Source organism: Uranotaenia lowii, chromosome 1 (assembly GCF_029784155.1).
Source record: "Uranotaenia lowii strain MFRU-FL chromosome 1, ASM2978415v1, whole genome shotgun sequence".
NCBI lineage: Eukaryota > Metazoa > Arthropoda > Insecta > Diptera > Culicidae > Uranotaenia > Uranotaenia lowii.
Genome location: NC_073691.1, coordinates 34,671,564 through 34,687,212, shown reverse-complemented (window position 1 = coordinate 34,687,212; position 15,649 = coordinate 34,671,564). Strand labels below are relative to the sequence as shown.

General features: G+C 35.6%; 2 protein-coding genes across 4 annotated transcripts in view; both read right to left on the bottom strand.

Moving 5' to 3' along the window:
* LOC129747424 (F-actin-monooxygenase Mical) overlaps window positions 1–3,781 on the bottom strand; it is a 181,898-nt gene extending 178,117 nt beyond the window's left edge. For 2 of the 3 annotated variants that reach the window (XM_055741648.1, XM_055741698.1), the window contains exon 1: window positions 3,399–3,781. The gene's annotated coding sequence lies outside the window, so the exon portion shown is untranslated. The remainder of the gene's footprint in view (window positions 1–3,398) is intronic. The other variant, XM_055741706.1, reaches the window with a different exon arrangement.
* A 1,575-nt stretch (window positions 3,782–5,356) lies between these two features.
* LOC129739685 (2-(3-amino-3-carboxypropyl)histidine synthase subunit 2) lies at window positions 5,357–15,310 on the bottom strand. The gene is made up of 4 exons (XM_055731182.1): window positions 15,294–15,310; window positions 6,803–7,049; window positions 6,529–6,746; window positions 5,357–6,462 (listed from the first exon to the last, which is right to left on the bottom strand). Exons 2-4 carry the CDS (start codon window positions 6,962–6,964, stop codon window positions 5,424–5,426), a joined length of 1,419 nt encoding a protein of 472 aa, XP_055587157.1. The 5' UTR covers window positions 6,965–7,049; window positions 15,294–15,310; the 3' UTR covers window positions 5,357–5,423.
* Between the last annotated feature and the right edge of the window lie 339 nt (window positions 15,311–15,649).

Here is a 15,649-nt window from a genome sequence, read left to right as displayed (position 1 = left end):
TTTACGGCTCTTCAATTCGTTGGAGAGCAAATAGGTACTGCCCACGAAATTTAGAGATCGGCAGCTCCATGTTTCCATGTTCCAGGCACTGACCATACTGACTGGACACTCGATTTCGTTTTCTGGATAATTTTTCTAACAGTACGCAATATCGATTCCAGAGTGCGCATCGATCGATTTGAAGAAATGCTATCCCAGTTAGGAAATGCCACCCAACTTTAAAATAAAAACAGGCAATTTCTACGATAAAATCGGGCTAAACAGGTCCATTTTTCCTACAGGGCATTTTTTGTCGAAATTTTCAGGTCCGCCACCTGCCGTCGATATTGCGAAACTACTAAATCTGACAAAAAAAATTAGACAGAAAATGGTTGAATTTTTGTTCTAAGTGTCAAGTCAGTGTGGTCAGTGTTCCAAGTTTCCAATCGCTAGTCCCTTTTCGTCGCGTGGGTCTTTGCCGATTTCCATCCGAAATGTGTTGTTCGTTGTTCGTTGCTTATTTTTTTGTAGGCACGGGCTCGCAAGGCCCGAAGCTAACGCTAACTTTTTTACCATTGCGTAAAGTGTTCCAGGACCGGTTGACGTTGGACCACGGCAAAGGAGCTGTAAGAAAACCGGGACCGAAGAACAAAAAGACGGAGGGAAAAGTGGAGCAGATGATTAAAGCAAATCCCAACGTCTAAAGCCGCGATTTGGCTAGTAAGATCTACATGTCGCAGAGCTACGTCCAGAATGCAAAGAAGGGAGCTGGACTACATACATACAAGATACAGAACTTCCCAAACCGCGATGAGCGGCAACAGTCGACGGCTAAAACTCGGGCTCTACGAGAAAATGCTGACAAAATATGGCTGCTGTGTGATGGACGACGAAATGTATAAAAAAGCCGATTTTGGGCAAATTCCGGAGTTGAAGTCTTTCACCGACAAGAGCAAGTTCGATGTGACGACAAATTTAAGAAGAAGCAAATGTCGAAGCCTTCAAATATCTCGTTTTGCAGGCCATCTGCTCTTGCGGACTGAGGAGTGAGCCTTTCGTGACAAAGGCACAGTAAAAGCCTTTTGTTGTTCTTGCAGCAGCACGACGAAAGTCCGCTAGTTTGGCCATATTTGGCATCATGCCACTATTCTAAAAGTGTCCTAGAGTAGTATGAGGCCAATTCTGTCTATGTTGTTCCAAAGGACATGAACCCGCCTAACTGCCCGGAGCTGCGCCCGGTGGAGTAGTACTGAGCAATAAAAAGGCGAGGACTTCGGAAGAGCAAGAAGACAGTCAAAGACAAGAAGGACATGTTAAGGAAATGAAAAAAAACGGAGAAACGAGGGCATCAAGCGAAAATCCGTTCAATTTTACATTCTAGGCTCCATCGATTAACTTTTCTATTGATTTTTGATGTAAATATATGTATAAGTACCCTAAAATTTTGGTTTGATTCTAAACATTATAAGAAAATGGACATGACATTTTCGGTGTCGCAATAATTTCGTGTTCGCCCTTTATTCGGGCAGTAGTAGTAGTAGATAGTAGTAGTATTTGGGCAAAATGATACCAAGTTTTACGATCAGGGCATGATAGCAAAATCAGATATTATTGTTTTTCCTTCGAATGATCTTCTGATGATCTTTCCTTTAACATCAATAACGGTATTATTACCTATCGCAATCTAACATTTAATATCACTACTAAAACTTTAACAAAAAAAAAATCTGCCTTCAATTTTTTAGGTTTATTTCTCAATCGAAAACAATAAATTTATGGATTGCAGGGAGGTTTTTTCCCTTTTACTCGAACCCGAAAGGAAGTCTCTTAAATTCGCTCTAGCGGTCAGCCGTGGTAGCCTTGTTAGCAATATTTATACGATAGAATACCGCATTCCAGGAATAATGATTGGACATGAGAAGGGAAAATATACGAAAAAAATCTCGACTCAGGTCCAATCTATTAAACCAGGTCTTAAGGCTTTCTAGAAGGGGTGATCTACATACTTTTGGCCGGCGGTGTACTTTCAATTGATCCCGATGAAAACCCAATGGATCAAAGCAAGCTTTTGTTCGTCGATACTCGCACGTGTGATCCACCCTTTTTCGTTATTATGCTTTGAACTTTACCTTCATTTTGCGTGCGCTAAGATATTTTCGGCATATAAAATAAAAATTTAGGCGAATTCGATTAGTTGCTCAGCAACTTTTGAACTAAACACGTGTAAGTTCAACTAGGGCTTGGCTATACCGCGTTCCAGGAACAATTTTTGGACATGAGACGGGAAAATATACGAATATAATTTCGACTCAGGTCCAATCTATTAAACCAAGTTTTAAGGCTTACTTTTCGGAAATAAAATATTTAAATTTTATCGAAATTAATGAATTTTACGCAAATTATAAATGATTTTCGAATAGTAAACATTGATATGTTGAATTTCCAACATATTATATCCAGAAAATAACGAAAATAATTAGCTTTAATATTTCCCCGAGTTTAAGAGGCGAATGAACTAAATATTTAAAGCCTCTATAAATAAATCAATCAATCAATTTCCCAGAGACCAGATAACATTCACTCCGAACGTTTCTTCCTCGCTTAGTCGCCTCGCGAAGTTTATACCCAGCAACACCACGAATCACGGGTTACACTCCGGTTTTCCGGTGATAGAAAATTGGGAAAAATATTCAAACGTTTGTCACTGAACCTACCATAGGAAGTTCTTATTATTGGATCCGTTACTTTTTTAAATAATTATAACTTTTCCTTTTTCAAATTTCAACTAACTAAATCAGAACATAGAAAGAAGAGAGTATATTTCCACCCCTATCATTCGGAAGTTGAAACCGAAACAAAATTTATGAACCACTTTAACAACTAAATTAAGGTATTTTTTCTTTACTTTTTTAACGCCTTCCACAAATAAGTAGCAGATGTGTTTATTTTCTGTTTGATGCAGTTTTCTCAACGCAAATATGAAATATTATCTTCAAAGATAACAAAGCTAGGGCTTCCGAAAACGCTCAATTCAACAGAAGCATTTTTTTTTTTGAGAGTTGATGAAGTAAAAATTCGTTTTCTAGAAAAAGATGTTTCATAAACCAGAAACTATTGAAATCAAAATAAGGTTTAATATCCTTCATAACAGTAGAATTTCGATGTTACATAAATTATAAATAATCCTGAGGCCCCTCCCCACGTCGATATACGCTTCGCTGAGATTCCACCGAAGTTGGCCTGGAATAATTATTAACACCACCGATTTGTGGAGCTACGCCCTGTTTAATTTATGGGAAATGTTGGTTAGAAGTGGACAGTAGGCGTTTGTCAGTTGTATCAAATGAATTACCACATAACTAATTGCTGTTTTAAATCAAAGAATTTCTTAATATTTAATAATTGTTTAAAAAACTTACCTATTATCCGCAGCCAAACTTTTTGCTGTTTGTTTTTAATTGGCAGCTGTATTCTGTGCAGGAAATTTTAACCCCCCATTCTTCTTTTCACTTTTGCACAATTAAATCCCCATTCCAATTCCGATCAACACTCACATATCGTGCACTTTGATGGTTTTTAAAACGGTTTTTCACTCTGTATTCCCAAAAATATCACTTTATGAACCTGGTGCAACTCCCGAAATTCCCGTCGCGGAATCGCGTAACCCGTACAAAACGCACCGAATCGACCGAACCGAACGGAACCAGCGGAACGACACGAATACGCAAGAGGATTAATGATGGTGAAAAAAGCAAACTCGCGTACGGATGTTGTTGACGGACGGGCACTGCAACCTCGAACGAAACGAACGGCGATTTTTCATGTTTTTCCTTTTGAAATTTTCTTCGTTCCGCTTTGCGGTTCGTTTTGACAGTTGGGGATTTAAATTTGCCGGATGGCAACACTGCCGTCGTAGAGCTGGGCGATATTTGAACATAAAATCGATCAACAGTCAACCAAGATAAATGCATCCAATTATAAGAGATTTTTAGGTGAGTAAATTAATCAGACTTTTACCGTATTTTTTTTCACCTGGAGGCAAACTAGAGGCAACCTAGGTTCGCTCTAACTGCTGTCATCGTGCTCATTTATTGCTCGAGAGGCAACCTAGGTTCGCTCGAAAATCGGACGGAGTCGCCCTGAGAAGAAAGTCAGTTTTGCGAGAAGTTCACCAATACTCTCAACGTTGTTGTCAAAACATTAAACAGCTGTTTTGGGCTGAAAGCAAAACAGTTGAAATAATGAACGGGAAAATGATTATTGCAGTGATTTTGAACCTCTCAGCCAAGCAAAATCGTACTATCTGCTGTCCAGTGAATCCGGACACGAAAACAGGCAATCCGGATGTGAAGAACCGAATGAAGAAATCCAGAAGGGAGAACAAAATGACAGCTGCATGTAAACATTGCGCTCGTTCTCACGCACACCTACGTATGGAATAACTCGAAACCCGAAAGACGCTTTTTTATTCTGACGGTTCCAGAGCCAAATCCGGAATCAAAAAAAAATACGCCATTTGTAAAGATGTTACCTATATACATACAAAACTTATTCATAAATTTGGAAACTTGAATTTTGACCAACAACAAATAAATCTAAAAATATTTATGTAGCACGATATGATTTTATCTACAAATAAACTATATACACAGAGAACAGACATACAAGCTAGCCCACGAAACTTGTGTAAAATTTCCAACGATAGTTTTGAACAATTTTTTTGTTTTTTGGCTGGGCCTTTCCGAAAACTGGCCACCTGAAAATTTGATTTGTAACTTTCGAACGGCGCAATAGATGGCACTATTTCAAGTCAATTTCTAACGTATTTTTTGAATGTCAGCATTTGAAATTTTACACACTTATTGGAAGATTTTTTGTTCGAGCTTGTACGTCTGTTCTCTGTGCTATATATACTGCATCTCAAATATTGATTATTTGATTCCAGCATGAGCTTTTTATTAAAAAAATTATGAAAAAGATTAAAAAAAAAATTACACCATTTTTGTCTAATTATTCATCATGTCGGCAAATTTAGCTTATAAATTTTTGTTGAGTGTTTATTTCAATCATTCCTCGATAATAACATAAACGACTTATAAGCCACTGCAAGTTAAAATTTTAATTGCCAGCCGGCTGGCATGCAGGATCTTATGAATAATTTATATTATAATTATTATAGAAGATTCATAAAATTGAAAAACAATAGTTTACGAACATTCATTATATCAAATTTTAAAAAAAATGTTTTAAAAAACCAGTCGTCTGTATTTTCATTACATATTCAAGTGTGAATCTTCAAGAAAAAAATAACCGAGAGAGTTTCAAGTTTGGAACACATAATTCGTCATCAAAAACTAAAAAATAACAAACAGCAAAGTTTTCAGTAGATAAAACACAATTTATCCAAATATAAGCCATCTTTCTATCACTTAAAATGTAACATCTTAAAGATCATTTTCATATTTAATGGGAATCCCACTGCGACCTTCCTCAACTAAAGCCGGCGCATCCTTCCCTAAATTCTGCTCCAATCCTTGCCAACTTCGGTCCTGGAAAGCGTCCCCGGAACTTACTTGTGCCACCTCATTCTTACCTCTCAACAGCAGCTCCCGACAACCGTTGACCACTTCTGTTTCTTCTTCCTTATGAACAGAAACCACGTTCCGAACCTTCCCGGTGACCAAACTGACATCCGGTAATGCGTTAGGGTCGGTTTCCGGTTCAAAAGTTTTGTGCAATCTTCCAGTCGGGAGGACATCACTAAAGTCGGCACTATAGCTCGCCGGAAACTGGCCGGTCCAAGCCGGATTGAAAGCCAGCTCGCATTCGAATACGGACACGAGTGGTTTGAAAAAGTCCCGGGAATTGAATAGATTGTTCTCCGGACAACCAACGAGGACGAAGCAATCGATTTCCATGAAGTTTGCCAGCTTGGCGGGGTTGATTTTTCCTACGGAAATGATGTAGGATCGAACTCCTCGAGCTTTAGCCATTTGTTGGATTCGACTGACCACGTCCAGGTACCCGTTTGCCGTTAAAGTGGCCACTACAATACCTAGGGAAGTGGCGTCTTTACATTTTTCGATGTAGTACCATCGTCTTCGAAGCCATTTGGAATCTAAGGGGTCGGCTGGGTTCAGCTTGCTTTCCGTAGGATCAAATCGATACCACTGTTCCGTTTTAATTCCATTTGAGGTGTTGAAGAAACTTTGATTATCTTTTCCAACATAAATTGCTGAACTGTCCTCAAAGGTTTGTCCATCAAGCTTCCAGCATAACAGATCCGGCTGGGTTCCATTTTCAGCCAGCTGACCGACGGAGAGATTATGGTATTTTTCCTTTAAGCTTTTGGTTATCTTATCAATGCAATAAGTATATCCGACGTCATAAAAAATTGCCAACTTCTTTTGAGTGTCGGTGAATTCAGCTTTCACAGCAGTCTGGAATTGATCCCAATTGATTCTATACCGCAGAAAAACGTACCTAATAATGACATGATTTTGATTACTCATACTCATTAAATTTTGATAATTGTTATGATTAAATTACCTTGTAGGAAGTCTCACCGAACGGCTTAGGCAAGCGTGACCGAAATGAATTACAGCATCGGCCCCAACATGGGACGCAGCGACCTCATCGACACAACAGCTCCCATAGGAAGTGTCTCCCAGAATGAAAATTCCTGTACCGACCGGAACATGTTCCTGAAGCTGGCTGCTAACGATCGAGCTGAACACCAGCAGACTATCCGGGAATTGTAGGCATACCTTTGAATTTAGAATAACTACTTATAAATGAAAATTTTTAAACAAAACCATTCTACCTTCAAAAACTGATTGTCTCGGATCCAACTGGCACACTGTTCAAGAGTTTCCGGCAGCCAAAAACTTTCCAGCGTAACATGTTCGGTCTGATCCTCACATTCGGACTGGTCCACTTGTCGTTTGATGGCAGCGGCATCGCTGGAACTGAATGCGGAAGTCATAGGATCAAACTTGAACTAAGTACCGGAAAAATACACACAGGAAATAAAATTTGAAATTGCGAAACGGAAAATGGAAATTCAATTCTTCTTCTTCTTCTTCTTCTCATTGTGGCGAGCTGACTTCCAGCTAAACTGCCAAGTCTTGTCAGATTCAGGGTTGCTTTGTGCTACATTTGCATCTTTTGCGCGTGATTAAAGTTATCAGTGTTTTCAGTTGTTTACCTTTGCAAGGGACGGTTTTTTGTTTTGTACGTGAAAGAACTGGTTAAAGTTTATCAAAATTGTGCTGTTTGTTTTTTTTTCAAAAAGTTATCTTGTTTTCTTTTACGAATTTAGCTATTTCTTTAAGGGCATTGATATCTATTTTTTCTAAAATTGAATCTATGTTGTTAAAAGTAGTTAGTGTAAGAAACTTAGATCTGTTAATGTATTTACTGCAATTGAACAATACGTGATTTATATCTTCTTTAACATGGCATAAGTCGCAGTTTTCATCACTGGCAATCTTCCACTGAAATAGTTTTTCTTTCGTCAGAGTATGATGTGTTCTAAGCAGTGATGGTTTGAATCATTTGACTTATTTTTGAATCATTTGGTTATAACTTCTTTTGAAAACATTTTTCCATGAAATGATGTTCTAAACTTTAGTAGATACAGATCTAAGCTACAACTTTCTTGTATGTCATAAATATGTATCTTCAATGTGGTATGAATTGTAGGATTTAATCCAACCCGCTAATCCAAATGATTGTGATTACGATCATTGCTCAAAAATTTAAACTTTTCGATTTCTCATTCATAAGGCATAAGAGATACAGGTTTGTGTTGGTCACAAAAGTTGCAGCTAAGATCTAGTTCTACTAAAGTTTAGAACATCATTTCTGGGAAAAATGTTTTCAAAAGAAGTTATAAGCAAATGATTCAAAATTAAGTCAAATGATTCAAACCATCACTGGTTCTAAGTCTTCCAATCGTTATTATTTCATGTGTTTCTAGGTTCAGATTTTTGCACCAGAGTTGTGTGTAAGGTTGTGGGTGTAAGCTGAAATATTTTCTACCTTTAGTTTCGGATTCCTTTTTATAGATTGTTTCCCATTCCAGATAAGACTCGTTTTTGGCTACATTAATACCATCGTTTAAAGGGATTGGTGAAAAGTAATTATTATTGCTGGTACATCCTTCCTTAGCTAATTTATCAGCTGTTTCGTTCCCACCCACTCCTACGTGAGCCGGCACCCACTGAAGGTGGATGTTTTTATGTGTGTTCAATGGAAGTTGGTCGAAACAGGTTGAAATAGGTCGAAACAAGTAGGAATGGATTTTGACAGTTGATAATCTGTCTCTTTCCAATTGACTTCGATCGATTTCAACCAGGTCGTCCGTTGAACATACGTTCACCAATACTAATGCGTGTTTTGTGTGTTTTACACACGAATTTCTAGACTGACCAAAACAGATCACGGGAAAATTTAATTTAGGTTAACAAATTCTTAAATCAAGCCCTTTACACACAAAATTTTCGAGTCCAAAAATTAGCAAAATTTTGCTCAAATTTGACCAGCTAGACTTTTAGCAATCAATTTAGCAATATTTTTTAACTAAAATTTGAGCAAACAAGAAAAAAGTTAGCCACTGCAATTTTTACTAATATTTCTAGCAAAGCCCGGAGGAAAAGATAGCTCCAGATCTGAAATTTCAAAATTTATTGTTTTTTTTAATGGGGGAATGTTTGATATTTCATTAAAATACACAAATAACTTCATTTTCATTTTATTTTATATATTTTTTTAAACATCATTTGAAACACTTTTTGTTGATAAGTTCCATTCCTGGAAACAAACCTTCCGGCGAGTGAACTGCCAAATGACCAATCCTAATCCACGATCGCACCGGGGTTGTTCCGGTGGCAGCGGGTTCAAATCCCAACTGTTCGTTTCCGGACTGTTGCAAAAAAAAAACCCGTCGTTTTTGCCATCGGTTAATACCTGGAAAGAAAAAAAAACAATTCATTCGATTTAAACTTGGAAAATCTGTACACTTTTGAATCGGATCTTACCTGTAAGCATCCGGTGTTGCTTTAGCTACCATTTCGTCAGGGAGTTGGCGGTCACCACAAGCACCACCAGCAACGAACATCCAGAACCGCACTTAATCGCCACCGACCGCCGACTGAATCCAAACATCCAGAGCACTTGACGAAAATGAAATGGCGAAAACGAAACAAAAACGTGCTCTCTGTCTGACACACACGCTGCATGTGTGTTAGTGTGGTAGAAATGAATCCTGCTTTCGAGCTGGATCGGTTTCGACTAGTTTCGACCGATTTCAACTTGCTCCGTTGAACAACGACCAGATCTGTTTCGACCAAAACATGAGCCCGTTGAACAACGACCACTTGACAGAAACTAGTCGAAACCAATCGCTACTTACGATTGAACGAAGCTTTTGTTACTATTTTTTAGCTTGTCTATGATTTCTCTAATTATATAATTGTTTTTTCCTTTTTGATTTCTAATGCTTTCCAATCCTGATTTGGAGTCTGTACAAATGACAAATTGGGTTTGGTTTTTCGTTTCTATTATGTCTATAGCGAGTTTAATTGCTATGAGTTCGATATTCATGATCGATAGTTCTTGGTTTAGCTTTAGTGAAAATGTCTCATTATTGATGTTCACCCATATTCCTACACCTGCTCCGTTAGATGTTTTTGAGCCATCTGTGAAAATTTGTACAAAGTTTTTGTATTCTTCAATGAGTAGATTATTTATTATTATTTTAATTGTATTGTTATTTATTTCTTTTCGTTTCAGGTTCGGGATTTCCGAGTGGATTTTCTTTATATCTAGTGGTTCATCGCTAAAGCTGGTTGTTTTAGGTTGGGATGTTATTGCTAGTAAATATTTATTTTCAAATACAGTTTTTTCCAGAAAAGTATACGATTTGGGTAGTACATTATATTCTATAAATTTATTAGTGATATCAGTAATGGGTTTCTCGTATACAAAGTCTTTCAGCATTTTTTTTTTTGCAAGAAATTTGGCTCTACAATTAAGAGGCATTTCTCCTGATTCGGAGTAAAGCACGTTTGTTGGGGTCGATTTTAATAGTCTGAGACTACACAGAAAAAAAATCTGAATCCTTAACAACACTGAAATTGAAAACCTGTATCATTACATGACGTGGAACGCGATTTATTGATGTAAATTTACAAATTAAAAAAAGTTGAATCCTTAACAGCACTGAATTCGTATGGCACAAATATTACTTGACACGGAACGCGATTATTTGATGTAAATTTACATCACATATGATGTAAATAAAAAGAAGCATCACATACGACGGAATTTTCAGTGCGAATTAAATATTACACGTCTTTAATATTTTACATGTCTTTAAATTTTACACGTCTTTTGAAGTTTACAGACGTGGAATATTCAACTCGCACTGAAAATCCCATTATATGTCATGCTTCGTTTTTGTTACATCATAAGTGATGTAATAGAAATAGAAATTTCTTAAAATTACACGACATGGAATGTGATGAGGACATTGAATTTTAATTTAATCAATATTACAATACACTGAACCTGATAATGTCATGTAAAATTATGAACTGTCAAGAACAGGATCAGACAAATGTAAACAAAGTGTCAAATCAAGTCGTGCATCAAAGTTTTATTTAAGCAGTTTTCCCGCGAGAAAGGTTCCCAGTGTTCTTCGTGAAGCAGGATGTGGTTATTCATCTTTGGATCCGGTACTTCGGGGAAAAAATTAAAAGTGTGAATGTGACTCCTAATAAAAAAAAAAGTGAAATTAAAAAAAACATTGTCACTAAATAAAATAATTTTAATGCATTACAAAAAGGTTTTATTTTTATTATGAGATGAGATAATTCCATTATTGAATCATAAATACCAATATCTAAAACGAAAAAGATTCCAATTGGAAATGTTTCTTTCAATATTCAGTGATTTTATAATTTACATGATTTTTGTTTTACATGCTGCCGAATTTTACATCATTCTTTATTTTACACGTTGCAACATTTTACTGTCGTGTAATTTCCAACTAGCACTGAAAATTCCGTCATATATGATGCTTCTTTTTATTTACATCACATGTGATGTGATTTTACAGATTTTTTTCGTTGTGTGTATGATGTATCCCAAATATTTATGTTTTTCTGTTTGTGGTATAGGCTGTCCGTTTATTTGGATGTTGATTCGATCGGCTATTCTTGCATGGAAAAGTATGGCAGCTGATTTAGTGGGGTTTACACCTATTTTAAGTTCAGTTAGTTCTTGGTGGAATGTGTTCATTATGACGTTAGCTGTTCTTTCTATTTCTTCAATAGAGTCTCCTATGACTGTTAATGCAAAATCGTCTGCAAATTGCTTAACTATGACTTTGTCATTTGTTATATTATGTAGGGTTACGGTATAAAGGTTGAAGAGCAAAGGGGACAGGGGACATCCTTGAGGGAGTCCTTTATCTGTTGATTTTAAAATTTTGTTGTTAGCGGTTTCCAAGATAACTTTTCGTTGTGTAAGATATAGGTATAACCAATTTAAAATTGTTATTGGGATTTTAAGTAAGTCCAAATTCTTGAGCAGTATGTTAATGTCCACGGAGTCAAAAGCTTTTGTTAGATCCATGAATATCGTTAATGAAAACTTTTTGTTTCTTTTTGCTTCCGTAATTGTTGAAACAAGATGATTTACACAATTTATCGCGGATGAGTTTTCCCTGAATCCGTATGATAGTGGTGGTAAAATATTATTGATTTTGATAAAATGATTAAGACGATTTTTGATTTCTACATTTATAATTTTGAGATTAATATTGATAAGTGATATCGGTCTGTAGGAGGTGTCTAATAGCTTGTCTTTATTTGGTTTTAGTATGGGAACTATTTTAACCTCTAGCCATTTTTTGGGAATTTGGCCCTTTATCCATACTTCATTTATTAGTTCCAAAAATTTAGTTTGCAATTTCAGATTTATGTTTTTAAGCATAAAATATGAGAATTTGTCACTCCCTGCTGCTGAGTGGTCTTTCTTATTTTTTATCGTTTTCATCATACTTTCTAAACTTAGTTTTCTAATGTATTTTTCCTCTTGAACATCAAAGTTGTTAGTAATAAATTTTATCGGTTCCGGTTCTTTTTCAAAATTTTTCTCTATGAATGACCTAGCTAGTTCTTCATTTGTTAATAATTCCAGATTCTCTTTATTTTTAAAGTTACCGCCAATTGCTCGAATTATTTTCCACATTTGGTTGATGTTGGTATTTTCATTTATTTCTTCAAGCATTTTGTTCCTGTATTCATATACTTCTTCTTTCAGTGCTTTATTAAATTCTCTCTCTGCTTTTTTGTATTCTTTTTTGTTGTTTAGTGTAAGATTTTTTCTAAAAATAATATGTTTTCTGTTCTTTTCCTCGTATAGCTTTATAATTCTATCGTTCCAGTAAGGTTTTGTTTTCTTTTTGCTGTCCGTATGTATTTTATAGGTTGCTTTGTTCATCGCTTCTTCGATTTTTGATATCATGTGTTCTGTGTTATTCAGTGAACTTGGGTCTATTCGGTTTAGAAAATTTATTGCCTTCTTTTTACTGGTGATAAACTTAGTAAAGTCGTTACTATATCTATTAATATCCTCAATTTGAAATTCAATTAATTTATGGTCAGATCCGATATCTTCTTCGCTAATTTTCCAATTAATGTGGCTTGCTAATGAAGGTGTTACTAGTGTAAGATCAATGGCAGTTGCATTTTTGTTAATGTCAGGCCATCTTGTAGGTTGGCCGTTATTCATTAGGATTAATTCGTGGTCGTCTAGGAGTTCGGTAATGTATTCTCCTCTAGTATCTGCTCTAGTCGCGTTGTTATCCCATATTGGGTGATGACCATTTAGGTCACCTGCCAGTATGACATCGTTTGGGTTGTTTGTTATGTAATCAAATAGGTTTTTAAGTGGTGTTCTGATGTCATTAATATTTTCATCGGGTGGAATATAAAGTGATATAAAAATTGTATGTTTTTTAATATTTTTAATTTTGATTGCCGTCAGTTCGAGATCGACTTGTGGAATTGATATTGTTTCATATATGAGTGTTGGATGGATAAGGATAGCTGTACCGCCGTAGCCATCTGGTCTACAGTTATTTACAAGATTATAGTTTAGAAATTTAAAATTTTCATTAGGTTTCAACCAGGTTTCTTGTAACAAGAAGACGTGAGTGTTGTTGTTCACTAAGTAGGTTTTTAGAGTTTCTCTTTTCTGTAGGGGTCTGAGACTCCTTATATTTAACTGAGCAACATTCAGTTTGTTGACAAAATCCGCCATTTAAAAGCAAGTATAGGTTTGTCTTCTTGTGTTTTTTCTTTAATGATGGATGTTTAGTTTTCTTCTACAATTTCCTCGTTTGCGATTGGTAAATTCAAAATGTTAATTTCTTCTTGAGTATTAGATCGATTATTTTCTTTTATTATATTTTCTATAGTAAGCTTAATTTCTGTGAGAAGTAAATTTAAATCTATGGCTTGATTATTTTTGTTCAAAGTTTTTTCAATAATTTTTGCTAATTGTGATTTCAGAATAATATTAATTTCTGAATCCATTTTCTCTTTATCTGTTGTTTTATGTGGATTGTTATTGATTATTTGGGGTTTTTCTTGAATTGGGTCAGCTTTTGGAAATGTGTTAATTTTCCTTTGGGTTGGATTTTTGTTATTTTTAACATTGTCGATTATTTTGCTGTAGTTAGCTATTTTTTGTGGGATGTTAGTAAAACGGAATTTTTGTTGTGAGCTACTTGGACGTTTCAACAGCGGAAATTCGTCGGTAGACTCGAGTAATGCAAATTGGTTTTTGGTTTTTGGATACATTTCTTCAGCCTCATCGTACGTAATTTTATTTATGGTCATCGCGACGTTTATATGCTCCTTTCTTATTCTTTCTGGACAGTTTTTTTCTGTAGGTAGGTGATTGCCTTTGCAATTCCGACATTTCGGTTGTGTATTTGATTCGCATGATTTATGATTATCGTCAACTGTTTTCCCACATATTTTACAAGTTTCTCTTCCCTTACAGGACGCGGTTTTATGTCCCAACCTCCAGCATTTATTGCAGATGCGGACGGGATAAATATAGTTCTCTGGTTTCGCAAAAACTCCATAGATTTGTATTACTCTTGGTAATTCCAAACCTTCAAAAGTTATTTTTACAGTTTTAGTATCAATAAGTTCATCTAATTTTGATTTTTGTTCTTCTGATTTCGATTTTTGTTCTTCTGATTTCGATTTCTGTTCTTCTGATTTTGATTTCTGTTCCTCTGTTCTGGTTTTATTTTTAATCTTAATCCTTTCTACTCTGATAATTTTCTTATCGCTAATCGCGTTTTCTAATATCTCTTCAGGTTTAATTGATGTTGGAATGTTCCTAATCACTCCTGTTGTTTCTAACATCATTAATGGAACATAAGATTTGATATTATGCAGTTTAAGGAATTCTGTAGCGTTTAATAATTTTTCGGTTTGTTCTGGCGACTTGTAGGTAAGCTTGTAGCGGAACTGGCCAGCGCGTTTAAGCTCGCTAAATTGGTCCAATTTTGCCTGGTGTAGGAATTTACCTACTTCCATAGGCTCTAGCATAGTTTTTTCTTTATTTTTTTCGATCGCTTCAATAAAAATAATGTTCGATGTTCGATTTTTATTTAATGTATTTAATGTGGTTTTTTTGTTTGATTTTGTTTGTGTGTGTGTTGCTTGTGTATTTTTGGATGTTGATTGTATATCGTAAATGTTATTTCGATCTGTTTGTGTGTGTGTTTGAGATTTTGCTGTATCCTTTGTTCGTGTGCGTGATGATGCTCTGGTTTTTTTCTGTTCTTGTTCGATTAAGTAATCATTAGTCCGTTTCCGTTTTTCGTTATTTGAGATATCCATGAAGCCGCGGAAAACTTCCGGGTCATTTATGTCTTCGTCTGTTAATTCACTCACCTTGTCTCTATCGGGTGGAAGATTTCGCAGATCTGATGGCTGCGACGCCATTTTGTTTTTTTTTTTTTTTTTTTTAATCACTTACCCTAATTATATTCTAAATTAATTTTTCTCTTTTTATTTTATTTACAGCTATATTTTGATGCGCCTTCTTTATTGCTCCTTCACATTAATTTTGTATTAAACTTGTTTTCAGTAAAACTAAAAAAAAACTAGATTTGTAAAATTAAAACTTAACAACGGCTTCCCTTTCACAGTCCTTGACTTGGAGTCGCTTTCGGTCCGCTCACTATGACGGTTAGACGAGAAGTGGGGGAAATTCAATTCGAAAGCGCACACACGGTTTTCGTTTGTTTAGAATTTATGGATCCAGTGTGGCCAGTTTCGGAATAAACGCAACAGAAAAACTCGATGAAGACAAGGTGAATATACACAATAATAAATGTTAACCAATTATGAACCAAAAATCTAAATAAAGTTGAAATTGTTTCAACAGTTACTATTTTGAATACAAAATTTGGCAATATAGTCTCGCAACTGAGCCCTACAATTAGAGTCCTCCGACGGAAGGCTCGATTATAAGAAGAAGAAGAAGAAGAATACAAAATTCCAATACAAAGAAAAACATTTTTCCTGAAAAATCTTGGAATTGAAAATAATAATTCCCGATTAATCTGAATCAA